At 36.6% G+C, this 14,381-nt stretch overlaps 1 protein-coding gene across 1 annotated transcript in view; it reads left to right on the top strand.

Annotated features, from left to right (window-relative positions):
• Positions 1 to 14,381, top strand: part of MALRD1 (MAM and LDL receptor class A domain containing 1) — an 838,152-nt gene that overhangs the window by 556,125 nt on the left and 267,646 nt on the right. Inside the window, exon 32 of the mRNA XM_044228594.1 lies at positions 7,961 to 8,144. Coding sequence (XP_044084529.1) covers positions 7,961 to 8,144 — 184 coding nt within the window. The remainder of the gene's footprint in view (positions 1 to 7,960; positions 8,145 to 14,381) is intronic.

Below are 14,381 nucleotides of genomic sequence, written 5' to 3' on the forward strand. Positions count from 1 at the left end.
TTTGTTGTTGATGATGTTTTTGTATTTGTGTGTGTGTGTGTGTGTGTTTCTATTCCATTGATATCTGCTCTGACATTTCTTATTTCTCTTCTCCTGCTGAGTTTAGGCTTTCTTTGCTGTTCTTTCTCCAGCTCTTTTAAGTGTAGGGTAAGTTGTGTTTTTGAGGCCTTTCTTGTTTTTTGAGAAAGGCTTGTATTGCTATATATTTTCCTCTCAGGACTACCTTTGCTGTGTCCCACAGATTTTGAACCGTTGTGTTTTCGTTATCATTTGTCTCCATGAATTTTTTCAATTCTTCTTTAATTTTCTGGTTGACCCACTCATTCTTTAGTAGGATGCTCTTTAGCCTCCATGTATTTGAGTTTTTTCCAAATTTCCTGTTGTGATTGAGTTCTAGCTTCAGTGTATTGTGGTCTGAAAATATGCAGGGAATAATCCCAGTCTTTTGGTTTCGGTTGAGACCTGATTTGTGACCCAGGATGGGATCTGTTCTGGAGAATGTTCGATGTGCACTAGAGAAGAGTGTGTATTTTGTTGCTTTGGGATGGAATGTTCTAAATATATCTGTGGTATCTATCTGGTCCAGTCTATCATTTAAGGTCTTTATTTCCTTGTTAATCTTTTGCTCAGATGATTTGCCCATTTCAGTGAGGGAGATATTAGAATCACCTACTATTATTATTGTATTATGATCGATGTGTTTCTTTGATGTTGTTATTAATTGGTTTATATAGTTGGCTGCTCCCATGTTAGGGGTGTAGATATTTAAAATTTTTAGATCTTCTTGTTGGACAGACACTTTGAATATGATATAGTATCCTTCCTCATCTCTTATTATAGTCTTTGGTTTAAAATCGAATTGATCTGATATAAGGATTGCCACTGCAGCTTTCTTTTGATATCCATTAGCATGGAAAATTGTTTTCCATCCCCTCAGTTTAAATCTGGAGGTGTCTTTGGGTCTAAAATAAGTTTCTTGTAGACAAAATATGGATGGGTTTTGTTTTTTTATCCATTCTGATACCCTGTGTCTTTTGATTGGGCATTTAGCCCATTTACATTCAGTGTAACTATTGAGAGATATGAATTTAGTGCCATTGTATTGCCTGTAAGGTGACAGTTACTGTATATTTTCTCTGTTCCTTTCTGGTCTGTTACTTTTAGGCTCTCTCTTTCCTTAGAGAACCCCTTTCAATATCTCCTGAAGCACTGGTTTGTTACAAATTCTTTTAGTTTTTGTTTGTCATGGAAGCTTTTTATATCTCCTTCTATTTTCAATGATAGCCTAGCTGGATATAGTATTCTTGGCTGCATGTTCTTCTCATTTAGTGCTCTGAATATATCGTGCCATTTATTTCTGGCCTGCCAGGTCTCTGTGGATAAGTCTGCTGCCAATCTAATATTTTTACCATTGTATGTTACAGGCTTCTTGTCCCAAGCTGCTTTCAGGTTTTTCTCTTTATCATTAAGACTTGTAAATTTTACTATTAGATGTCGGGGTGTAGATCTATTCTTATTAATTTTGAGGGGGGTGGTTCCCTGCACCTCCTGGATTTTGATGCTTGTTCCCTTTTCCATATTAGGGAAATCCTCTACAGTAATTCTCTCCAATATACCTACTGCCCCCCCCCCTTTCTTCTTCTTCTGGAATCCTAATTATTCTAATGTTGTTTCATCTTATGGTATCACTTATCTCTTGAATTCTCCCCTCATGATCCAGTAGTTGTTTGCCCCTCTTTTGCTCAACTTCTTTATTCTCCATCATTTGGTCTCTAGAGCACTAATTATCTCTTCTTCCTCATTTATCCTAGCAGTAAGTGCCTCCATTTTTTTATTGCACCTCATTAATAGCTTTTTACAATTTCAGGTTGGTTATATTTTAGTTCTTTTATTTCTCCAGGAAGGGCTTTTATTTCTCCAGGGAGGGTTTCTCTAATATTTCCATGCCTTTTCTGAGCCCTCCAGCACCTTAAGAATCATCATTCTGAACGCAAGATCTGACTTATTACCAATGTTCTCTTTGATTAGGTCCCTAGCCTTTTGGTACTGCCTCTTGTTCTTTTTTTTTTTTTTTTTTTTTTGTGGTGAGTTTTTCTGCCTTCTCATTTTATCCAGGTAAGAATATGTGGACAAGAGAGTAAAATACTAAAAGGGTAGCAAAGGCCTTAGAAAGATGTATGCTAACCAAATCAGAAGAGACCTTAAGCCAGGGAGAGAAGAATGGGGGTAAAAGGAATTTTTTTAAAAGAAAAATTTAAAGTAATTTATATATATATATATATATATATATATATATATATATATAATTTTAATTTTAAAATTTTATATATACATATAAAATTTAATATATATATACACACACTATGTAATTTATATATGTATATGTATATACACACACACACACATATGTGTATATATATATTAGACTGGTGAATAGAATAGAGCCACCCACTTGATTTTGGGGATATTTTGGTCTCTTAGAAGAAATACCTCCCAAAATTTTAAAGAAAGAAAAACATATATATACACAAAAATAAGGGCAAACATGATTTTGGGATGTAATATGACTGTAAAGATGAAATTTTAAAAAAAATATTCTAAAAATGGAATTGATAAGTTGGTTAGGAAAGAAAGAAAAAGAAAGTGGAGAAAATTTGTTCAGGCTGGAGAGCAGAAGAAATCCCTGTGCTAGATTTAGGGTATATTTTGATATCTTAGAAAAAGTTGTGTCCCAAAATTTTTTAGAAGAAAAACCTGTTATGTATACAAAAAATAAAGTTAGGTACAATGAAGGATAAAATATGACTGTAATAATGAAGGTTTTAAAAGATTTTTTTAAGAAAGGTATTATTAAGATTAAACTAGTTAAAAAATGTTAAAAGAGGGAAGAGAAAAAGTTTAAAAAATTAAAATAAGAAAAAAAGGTAAAATTTTAAGAATTTAATTAACTTTGCAAGATTAAAGAATCATGGGGAGAAAGCCATGAGTTCTATGCTTTGTTTTCCTCTCCTCTGGAATTCCGCTGTTCGTGATCAGTGAGCTTGGTCCTGGCTGGATGGTCTTGCTGATCTTCTGGGGAGGGGCCTGTGTAGTGATTCTCAAATGTCTTTGCCTGAAGCGGAATTATGCTGCCCTTGCCAGGGCCCGGGATAAGTAATCTGCTTGAGTTTGCTCTTGGGAGCTTTTGTTCCCTGAAAGCTTTCCATGGAGTTCCGGAGGACTGGAATGCAAAAGGTAGCCTCCCAATCTCTGGCCCAGAGGAGCTGAGAGCTTGGGGCCCCACTCCTCAGTGCACCCTTGGAGAAAAGCACTCAATCACTCCCATCTCCCTGGTCTCTGGCTGTGCTCCAAGCTCACCCAGCCCGTGACCAAGTGTTTCTATCTCTGTGCATGGCTCCATTTGGAGTCTCCAACCCCAGCAGATTCCTGCCACTCTGCTCTTTCGGTGGTTCTTCCCGGATCTGCCACTTTTGGGATCCCTGCTCAAAGAGCAGTGGTCTGATTGTGCCAAAGATCACAGTTTAATGTAATCCTGAGGTGAGAGCTCACTCCTCAGCCCCGTCTCTGTAGCCGGCTTCCCTGCTCTAATACCTATGAGCTCTGCTACACTCAGACACCCCTGATCCTTCTTTGACCCCATGGGACCTGAGACCACAGTCTCCCAGCAAGGGCTCCACCCCTGCTTAGCCTTCAGAGCGATGTCCCTCAGTGGAGCAGACTTTTAAAAGTTATGATTTTGTGCTCTCTTGCTCCACCGCTTCCCGGGAACTGGCCCTTCCTCCCATGGACTATCTTCTCATGGCTTCGGATTCACTTCTCCACACATCCTACCTCTCAGAGAGTGGTTGATTTTCTGTTTCTAGAATTGCTGCTCTTCTTCTCTTCGATCTCCTGTTGGATTTGTAAGTGTTCAGAATGGTTTGATAACTATCTAACTGAACTTCTGTGACCTGATGTCATCTCAGTCTGTTACCCCTCTGCCATCTTGACACCACACTTATTGTCATCTTTTAATAGCTATTTGGCCCTGGGAGCCTAGTAACTGTGGCCTATGAACTTGTATAATAGTAATGTGAGTTGCTGTCTCTGGTGATTCAGGGAAAGGCAGAAGGCCAACCATTTGCCTGTCTCCCACTCACCACTATAACACATATTGCCATATATTTGGAAATAAATGTTATAATAAGTATGTAACTTATTTATTTAAAAGACAAGTTTTGGTAAGTGACATAAAAAGTCCTGAATACGTAAAAAAATAAAAGATATCTCAGGGTAAAAATAATTCAACATTTAAAGTTTCAGCTATTCATTAAATTATTCTAAAACTCATTTGGGAGACTGAATGTATGAGAAAACCTAAAGAGCAAAAGAAAAAAATTGAGGATGAAAATGTGACCTGCTAAAATGCAACATTAAGACTTAATCAACTCCAGTGTAGCAACTTTACTTCCCTTTATGTCTTTACTCTCTTGCACTTATAGTATTTATGCCTTAATTATTTGCTTTATATACATTGAAAACCACATGAGAGGGTATTTTAATTTTTCTTCAGCCATCAAAAATAAATTCAAGAACACAAGAAAAATTTATTGTATTTACTCATATTTTATTTATTTATTTATTTATTTATTTTAATTTTTATTTTTTTTAAAGATTTTATTTATTTATTTGACAGAGAGAGATCACAAGTAGGCAGAGAGGCAGGCAGAGAGAGAGAGAGAGAGGAAAGCAGGCTCTCCGCTCAGCAGAGAGCCCGATGTGGGACTCGATCCCAGGACCCTGGGATCATGACCTGAGCCGAAGGCAGCGGCTTAACCCACTGAGCCACCCAGGCGCCCCTGTTTACTCATATTTTAGCTGTTTTTTAAATCCCTTCTTGGTAATTATTCTAAGGTTTATTCTTTTATCCTCTCCTTTATGCTTGAAGAAACTCTATTAACCATTCGTTTATGTTATGTCTACTGGTGACAAATTCTCTTTGTTTTCCTTCCTTTGAAAAAGTCTTGGAAGAAGCGGTCCTAGGCTCTGCACAGCCTTTGCTTTGGGGATGGAAGCAGAGTTTTAGTATTTCTTACATCTTTTCTTTTCATGACACAAAAGGGAAACACTGACATATAGTATGAGGGCAGGGTTGCCTGAGTGGCTCAATCCTTAAGCATCTGCGTTTAGATCAGATCTTGATCCCAGCATCTGGGATCGAGCCCTACATCGAGCTCTCTGCTCAGAGGGAAGCCTGCTTCTCCCTCTCCCACTTCCCCTGCTTGTGTTCCCTCTCTGGCTGTCTCTTTCTCTGTCAAATAAATAAAATACTAAAAAAAAAAAAAGTATGAGGGCAAATACATTGCCAGAACAAATACACAATATATAAAATAAAGAGTCAAAATGCATAATACATGGAAATCAGTTAAAAGTTAGGTAAATGGTTAAATTATAAAAAGAGAGTATTCCTTCAATTTCTATAATTTAATTATTGTTGAACTAATGTCTATTTTTACTATTATTAGTGTGACCAGTCACTTTTCATATGTTTATTACCTTGGGTTCTTGGGATAGTTCAACATCCATATGGATGAATGTGAGAGATATGTCCTTGGCCAGTGGCAGAGTCATGAGTTGAAATTAAGGGGTTTTTCCTTTTGTCAACTTAGAAAGAATAGAAAATCAGAATATTAAGTAAATAAATCAACAGTATATGTGGAACAAAAATTAGATTGACATATAACTACTTTTTGAAAAAGCATTCTGATGTATATTGACATATATAAGAATAATAAATATAATCTATATTTATGTAACTTTTCTAGTAATTTATTTTTATGACTTTCTCATATTAGATTATTACCTCCACAATGAGACACTCTTTCTCTCTCTCTCTCTCTTTTTTTTTTTTTCACCTTTTTATTCCTGGTATCTAACATAGTACATGTGAACATCAAATGTTTGCAGAATATATGAATGAATGGACAGATAAACCAATAAGCAAATAAATCTCCCATTTTACATTTGGATGCATAATTTTGGAAATTATGGGGATAAGATTTGATATATTTAAAAGGAATGATAGTAAATATATTAGATATTCTAATGTCACACGCCATTAGGTTGGCCCATGGTTGGTTTTCAAAAGAATTCACCCTTATTTTCTTTTCTTACTACATAAAATGATAATGGATATATTATTCAAATCTCTTTTTCACCAGAAGGTCAGTTGTAAGATTGAAGAAATGGTTTTTATGTTATTGATAAAAGTAATCACACAACCTTCTGTGATGGTATTTGTTGAAAACCCATTGGGGGCTTGTCACAGTTAATGAGTGGTTCTAGAAACTTCAGAAGTAGATTAATAAAAAATATTAGCAAAGTGAGTTAAGTTTGTAAATTAAGGCAGACTTTACCAATATCCATGCCTGTTATGTTGTTATGTGTCAGACAGGCCCCCTCTACTTTAATCTTTAATTTAAGTAATCATTCCTTTGATTCCATATCACTACAACATCACTGACAGTCAGTGATTAACCTTAAAAAAGGCTTTGCTTCTTTAGTCATCAGAAGGATATAAAATTCTATTAATTAGGTGTGAATATCCTATCCCCTTCAAGGCAAAAGTTACATGAGTCTCTGGGTATAAAGACTTTTCTTTTTCTTCTTTCTTTTTTTTTTTTTTTTTTTTGGAGGGGGAAGGCTGTTCAGAAATCTATCTAGACACCATTAGTTGTTTTGCAAAGTTAAGTTTGGATTAACTAATATGAGGCTCCACTTTCTCTGTAATTCAGCCAAGGAAGAACTATTTGATTGTGTCTCCCTCAGCACAACAAGGTGTCAGCCATATTTATCAACATTAGTACCCTAAAAGCTCGAACCTGTAGAAATGTAATTCCTTTGGATCCTTTTTCCAATATTTCTCTTTTTCTTCAGCTTATATTAAAAAAATACCTGTAAATTATGTATTTCACAGTTGCATGCTATAAATCTGCTGGAACAGCTTGCTTGATTTTCTGGCTGCCATTCCCCTCAATATTCCCCTCGATTCCACGGTTTGATTACAAGCTTCAGACACAAAGTTTTGTTGTTACTGTTAATTTGTTATGAAAACAAAATAGTGGATCCTGAGATATTAGTTATTTGGGGCTAACCATAAACATAAACATAGATGTACATATATTTATAATAACATAGATAATAAGAATATATATTCATAATGCTATATATAGCAAATATATAGTTTATTTATTTCTCCTTCTTGCAATGTGTTCATCATCATGATTTATTAAAACATCTAATTCTCGGGAGGAACGAGGTCTAAAAGACCAAAGAGCAATGAAAACCAACTTTAAACATACGGAGGAGGTACTTACATAAGTATTTTAGAAAATTAATTTTTCCTTTATAACTGAAGAGTGATCAGTCATATTATAATAGAATTTTTTAGATATCAAAAATAATATATTAGTAGGATTTTTGAAATCGTGCTGATCTTAGAAATCATCACTTTGCCACCATAGCTCACTTCACAATCCCTTTGTTATATCCGTCAGGGATAGTGATTTCTCCCACGTATTCCTCCTTCCATTTCATTTCTTCTCTTCCCTTATGTAAACTATTTCCACTCAGAATATGAATAGAAGGTTGGGGGAGCATCCCAAGCTATAATCCAGGGTTTCTATAAAATATTCGGATCCCATGAGATATCGAGGATTTCATGGTCATGCAGAGGAGAGGTGGAAAGCACTGAGTGAGCTACTCCTAAATAGTAGTGTCTCTGAAAACACGCAACAGATTTATTGCTGCTGCTAGGAAACACTGTAGTAGACTAACATGCCTCGGTTTCGCTGAGGTCAGGGACATCACGGATAGTATCAGAGTTCCAGGGTTTGTTTTATAATCAGTTTTCCCTAAGCAAATGCTTCTGTTCTAAGGGATTGGCTGTGTTTCTTCTTTTGTGTTTATTTCTCTACTGCAGACAGAGAAAGGACTGTCAAAAGTATGGCAAGAACCTGAGCAGAACTCTGCTGAGCATTGGCAAAAGGCTGCCATCCTGCTAGGAAAGCTAAGGAATTTCGAAGTCATATTCCAAGGCATCAGAACCAGGGATCTGGGAGGAGGAGCGGCAGTTGATGACATTGAATTTATAGACTGCATGACTGGTGAGTTTCTGGAAATCACTTCTTTTTGGAACAACTGTTGTAATCTAGGCATTTTTATCTTTACTTCTCATTTACAAAATATTCTGCTGACATCTGTTTGGTACATGCATACAAATATGTTGAAAGGGTTCATTTCATAATTGTTGAACACCCATGTTAAGGGAAGATAGCTTCTCCCTCCCACAAGTACATAAGCATTTAATTCCTTTCTTGCTTCAGACCATCCCCTGACATGCAGAAGTATTTCCCTTTACATTTATTTTTCAACACAATGTAAGTGTATGCCTAACATTTACATACATTTATCTAAATTAATTTAAAATGAACCAGTTTAAAAAAATTGGTAGAAAGCCATCACTTAGTGGAAATAGAAGAAATAAATTCAACCCAGACTTGAATTGAGAGCAGGGCTTTGGGTATTTAAAATGCTACTTCAGCAAGTGCGCAGCAACTTGAAAAATTTTGCTCTCATTTATCTCACTTCCAAATGTGTGAAGCATAACTGTACTTAGATGTTCTTTACAAAACTACCCAGAAAATGTCAAAAATAATTACAAATACACTGGCAAAGTTCTTTCCGGGGCACTATTCCATCTGATTTCCAAAACAGCGCCATGCGAATGACACTGCCAACGAATTCTGCCCTGATTCTCTTGGAGGCGAGCTCCTGGGACCGAGAGCTAAACTTGAGTGCTGTTTAATTTTATTATTGCTCTCACATTAAAGTATCTTTTCACTGAGGCAGCTCATTTTATGAGCAAGGCAGCTTCAAAGATCCCAGATGATGTAGGGAGCACAGAGCTCCGGGTCTTCATGTGGAGAATGGGACAGGATTTGGGCATGGAGATGTTTGGGAGAGGGTTCTGGACAACAGAAAATGAGGCTCTGGACATATAATCATGAAGAGGTATCTTAGAAGAGAGGCGTTTGTTCTAGAAGAAAGAGCTTCTTCAGTTCTTCTCTAGTCACTTTCCTAGTAATATGCTGATTTTCCATTATCGTTAGTTCTTCAATCTATAAATGATTCTGGCAACTTAAAAAAAAAAAACTCCAGAACTTTTTTTTCTAAGATTTTTGAAAGAAAGAAGTTTTTATTGAACAGAAGAGATTCCTTTCCTCTTCAGGGAGGCAGAATGATTATTAGATGGGCTGATTCAGGGAAGATATCCGAGCATTATTATTCCAACTTTGCCAGTTTTGTGGAGGAGTTTACACTGTTTTCCCCCCCATTCTTATGAAGTCCTGTGAGAATTTACATGATTATAATCATTGCTCAGCCTACTGAGAAATACTTTAATATCTTATGTTTAGTGATAAAGTACTTTTTAGGCCTATAGTTCTTACTGTGTCTTGGAAATAAAGAGGCAAATCATGACCAGTTGTACTTGAACGTGGTCAGTTGTGTATCAAATATGTTTTAGGACAAAGTAGCCATTGCTTTATTAAAAAGCGGTTAAAGCCCAATCTGCTACAGGTAATGAAGGTTTCAAATTATGTTTTAGTTAAGATAGAAAAAAAAAAACATTATGACAAAGTGTGCAAGAATATCTATGAAACTAAAAGACAATGATTCTTTTGTCTCCTTGGGTTTTTCTTTATTAAGTTGTTTTTGTTTCTTTGACAGAGACAGTGAGGGAGGGAACACAGCAGGGAGCCTCATGTGGGGCTTGATCCATTGATGCTGGGTTCATGACCTGAATCAAAGGCAGATGCTTAAGACCTGAGCCACCCAGCCACCACTTGGGTGTTGTCTTAGTTTTAACCTACATGCCATTAAAATGTTAATGTATTTGTTACCCTAAGCTGCTTGGCACTGCCACCGATTTAGAAGAGAATGGCATTTAACTAAACACCCCAAAATCAGAAAGGCACTATAGAACAGTTGTTAAGAACAGAGTCTTGTGATACCTGGTTGGCTCAGTCAGTTAAGCATCTGACTCTTGATTTCAGCTCAGGTCATGATCTCAGGGTGGTGAGATCGAGCCCCTGCCCCCCTCAGTCTCCCCTGTCTGTGAGGAGTCTGCTTCTCTCCCTCTTCCTGTCACTCTGCTTCCCAACCCCCACCTTGAGCTCTCTCTTTGTCTCTCTAAGATAAAATAAATCTTAAAAAAAAAGAAAGAAAGAAAGAAATGAAAAACACAAGGAGTCTTATGGGACACCTGGGTGGCTCAGTTGGTTAAGTGTCCGACTCTTCATTTCAGTTCAAGTCATGATCTCAGGGTTGTGAGATTGGGCTCTGTGCTCAGCAGGCGTCTGCTTGAGATTCTCTTTCTTCCCTCTCACTCACCCACTCTCTCTCTCTCTAAAAGAAAAATAAAATAATAATTAAAAAAAGAACAAGGAGACTTGAGTCCAACTATCTGGGTATGGAATCAGCTTTTCCAGTTACTAGTTTGGGTGACTTTATTTTAGTTTGCCTCAGTTTCCTTATCAATAAAATGGGGACGATAACAGTAGTACTTCCACCATAACTTCCTGTGAATATTAAATCTGTTAATATATGTGAAGTGCTTAGAAGAGTCTTGACACACAGTAAAATTTGTGTATCACATTTTATTGTTATAGTCATCACCCTTCCTATTGACCATGACCATGTTCTCAGTTGGTGTTTTATTGCCCTGCACCAGGTAGCCAACTTCAAATCATATGCAGACACATTGTCATAAAGTCTGTCATGGAATTGTTGCTGTTAGCCATTTGAGGTGAAGAACTTAAAACATTACATCATGTGTATTTTTCTGTCCCATACTACCGATAGCAAAAGACCATATTTTATGTGATACCATTTATATGAAATATCTATAACAGGCATATGTGTAAAGATAGAAAGTAGATTAGTGGTTCCATAGGGCTGAAGGAAAAAAGGACTGAGGAGTAACTATTAAGGAACATGGCATTTCTGTGGAGGATGATGAAATATTCTACATTTTTTATGGTAGTTGTTGCGCAACTGCATAAATATACAAAAGACATTAAATTGTAAACAAAATACAGGTGACCTTAATGTTATGTAAATTCCAAATTATAACACAATGAAGATGTTTAAAATATGTATAAAAGCAGGGAGAATTAGGGAAACATGGTAGTGATGATGCAGAGTGGTTTTTGGGTTTTCCCAAGTTCTCACATCAAAACAGAGCACCTAGTTAGCAAAGTCAGTAAATCACAGAAAACATAGACAACAAAATTAAGTGCAAAGGCATCCCTACAAAAGCCATTATATAAGCAAATAGGGATAAACCACCAATAGCCACAAGACCTGTGTGTTATTTATGTCTGTATAGGAGAAGGCAGGAGAATCATGAAAGAGCCAACAGACACTCACTGGGAAACTCAGTCATGTGGTTTGAGAAGGGCAGCTAAAACTGGAGGGAGCTAAAACCCATGGAATGAATGGGTCCAGAGCTCTGCGGGAAGTTCTGTGGGGTTGGAGTCGTTGACACCATAAACTCTCAAAGCTTGATCCACCATGATCCCCTTCCATTTCAGTGGTTCCCATTCGTAAACCCAGCGAAGCAAAACATGAACAGACACAGCACTGGGAGTGGAATCAAAATGGAGTAAACTAGGGACAGATGAAGGAGAGGGAAGACCCACATCAAAGTAGGGGTTGGGGACAGAGCCAGAAAATCTCAAAAAACAAGCTACCATATGTTTTTATAGATTTATATAGATTATATAGATTTATGTAGGTTACTATACACTAATAACCTTTTTCAGGGATTTAACACAAATCCTTTAACTTCCTCCATGTCATTATAGAGCTTCACTTTTCACATTTGCAGAATGACAGGATCATAATGGACTCTGAGATTTTCCTAGAACTATCTGACAACCCTGGAACCTATGAATATTTTTAAAAGTTTGGAATAATTGGGAACAAAGTTTAAAATTAATGAAAAGTCAATGTGGAAGAAGGTGAAGGATATATATGATTTCCATGTATTTCTATTTCTGTTTGGTGGTTATCTACTTTACCTGCAAATAAGGAAGCTATTTGAGCTCCATAGTTACTTTTTATTTTCCATTCAAAAACTTACAACTCAATTTATTAGATAATATTTAGTACATGACCGACATAAAGCTGTATGTATTTTTTTATTTCTTTGCATTCTGAATACATCACCGTGCTATCTTCAATTTACTGTCAAATCTATTGTATTTTTCTAAAAAGAAAAATAAGGCATAGGCATAGTCTTCAGTCTGTCCAGGGACACGTTAAGAAGCATGTCTCCTTTTTGGGCAAGTTAACAAGGAAGCAAGTAGCTTATTCATGGAAAAATAAGTGACAGATTATGAACTCGTTATCTCCTCTTTTTAAATTCATGTTGATTTAAAATGTTTTTTTTTTTTTTAATAAAAATCTTACAAAGTGCAACTACCATCCTATAGAAGAGGGATGTAGGACTGGAATTTATATAGACAGGAATGAGATAGTCCATCATTGTAATTATCAAAGTGTCAATTCTAAATTTAAATGGTCACTCATTTTTCAAAGAGAGTATTATTTATTAAGGACTGTCATTCAGCTGGTACTTACTGCGTTTACTATGAATACTAAGTAGCATTTATGTCAGTTGTTGGTAGCCCAGTTCTGCAAAACCATTAGGTGCATATCCTAGGTTACACTCTTGCAGTCCGCTCTGTGATTTTAGACAAGTCACATGATCCTCCTTTGTCTCACTTTCCTCAGCTATGAAATAATAATACTGCTTCCATCTCGGGGAGCTCTTAGGACTAAATCATTTCCTTCATGCAAAGTGCTTTGAGGAATGCATGAGATATACAGTAAACCCTGAATATTTGTTAGCTAAAAGTATAAAGGAGCAGCAAGAGCAAAAGACTTGATAATTGCAGGCATCACACTTTTTGTATCATTGTTCAGGATCTGGTTCTCTTCTGTTCAAATGTTCAGCAAACATGTATCGATTGCCTGGACTGCAGAAAACTGTGCAATGTACTGTGCACATTTCCTCCGAACAGAGCTGAGATGCACATGTTACGCAGTGTTTGGCTTCATTGATTTTCCATTTCCCCTTTCAGTGCCCCTGCCTTGACTCCCAGCACTTCCTCCCCTTCCCCACATGCCCCCTGTGTCTTATATTTCCTGGACTGTTCTGTGAACTGTTTCCAAGAAACTCACAAGCCTGGTCCCTTAGCCTGGTCCCTTAGGGTGGAAGCCAATAATAGTGTAAGATGTTGCCTTTTCCACTAAAACATCTAGAAGATTGAATTGAATGATGACTAGATTTGAGGGGAAAGGAAGGAATGATTTAGGGAGTAGAAAATGCTTCCAGAAGTCAATAAAATCTTCTAAGTAGACAGTAGCACAGTAGCTATCCTGTGTTTCTCTAAATTCATACAGAACAAAATAATCATGCTTCCCAAATAATCCTAAATGTGAAGGGAGGGAAATAGCTTAAAGATAAAATAAGGGAAGCCAGCGTTATTATAATTTTAGCTGTCTGGTGCATTGTCTTCACACATAAACTGAAAAGGTTTACTCTTTCACACCTTTCATTTTCCCCCTCAAAAACTGTATGTATGACTCCTGAGTGTCCTTTAAACAGTAATTGATCTGGAATGAAAAATAGTGGCTTGATGATAATGATTTCAGTGCAGCATTACTCTGGATTCAAATTGAACTGGGGAGATCACAAAACAGTGATTGGTCTATATAAAGTTCACGAATACATAAATCCTATAAACAGAAGTCTGTAGAGATTGCCTTCGAAACTTAACCTTTGTCACTTAGTTCAGATGTAAAGCTGTACTTCTGCTCAACATATGAGTGCTTCAGGTGTTGCTTTTAGATCTCACATAATTTTTTTTAATTAAAAATTTTTTTAAGATTTTATTTATTTGACAGACAGAGATCACAAGTAGGCAGAGAGGCAGGCAGAGAGAGGGGTGGGGAAGCAGGCTCCCTACCAAGCAGAGAGCCCGATGTGGGGCTCGATCCCAGGACTCTGGGATCACAACAGGAGCCGAAGGCAGAGGCTTTAACCCACTAAGACACCCAGGCGCCCCTCACGTAATTTTCTTTTAAAGTATATGTTGGAGAAAAGAAAAAAAAAAAAAAAAGGATGGCAGTGAGTAAAAAAATAATAGTAATTGAACATCTCACCCTTATGAAATAATTAAAAGCCACTTATTTTTAATAACTAATGGTTAGATAATTTATAGCTCTGTATACTATAAGGATAGATAAAGAATGAATCCAGATGGATGGATGGA

This window comes from Neovison vison, chromosome 12 (genome assembly GCF_020171115.1).
Source record: "Neovison vison isolate M4711 chromosome 12, ASM_NN_V1, whole genome shotgun sequence".
NCBI lineage: Eukaryota > Metazoa > Chordata > Mammalia > Carnivora > Mustelidae > Neogale > Neogale vison.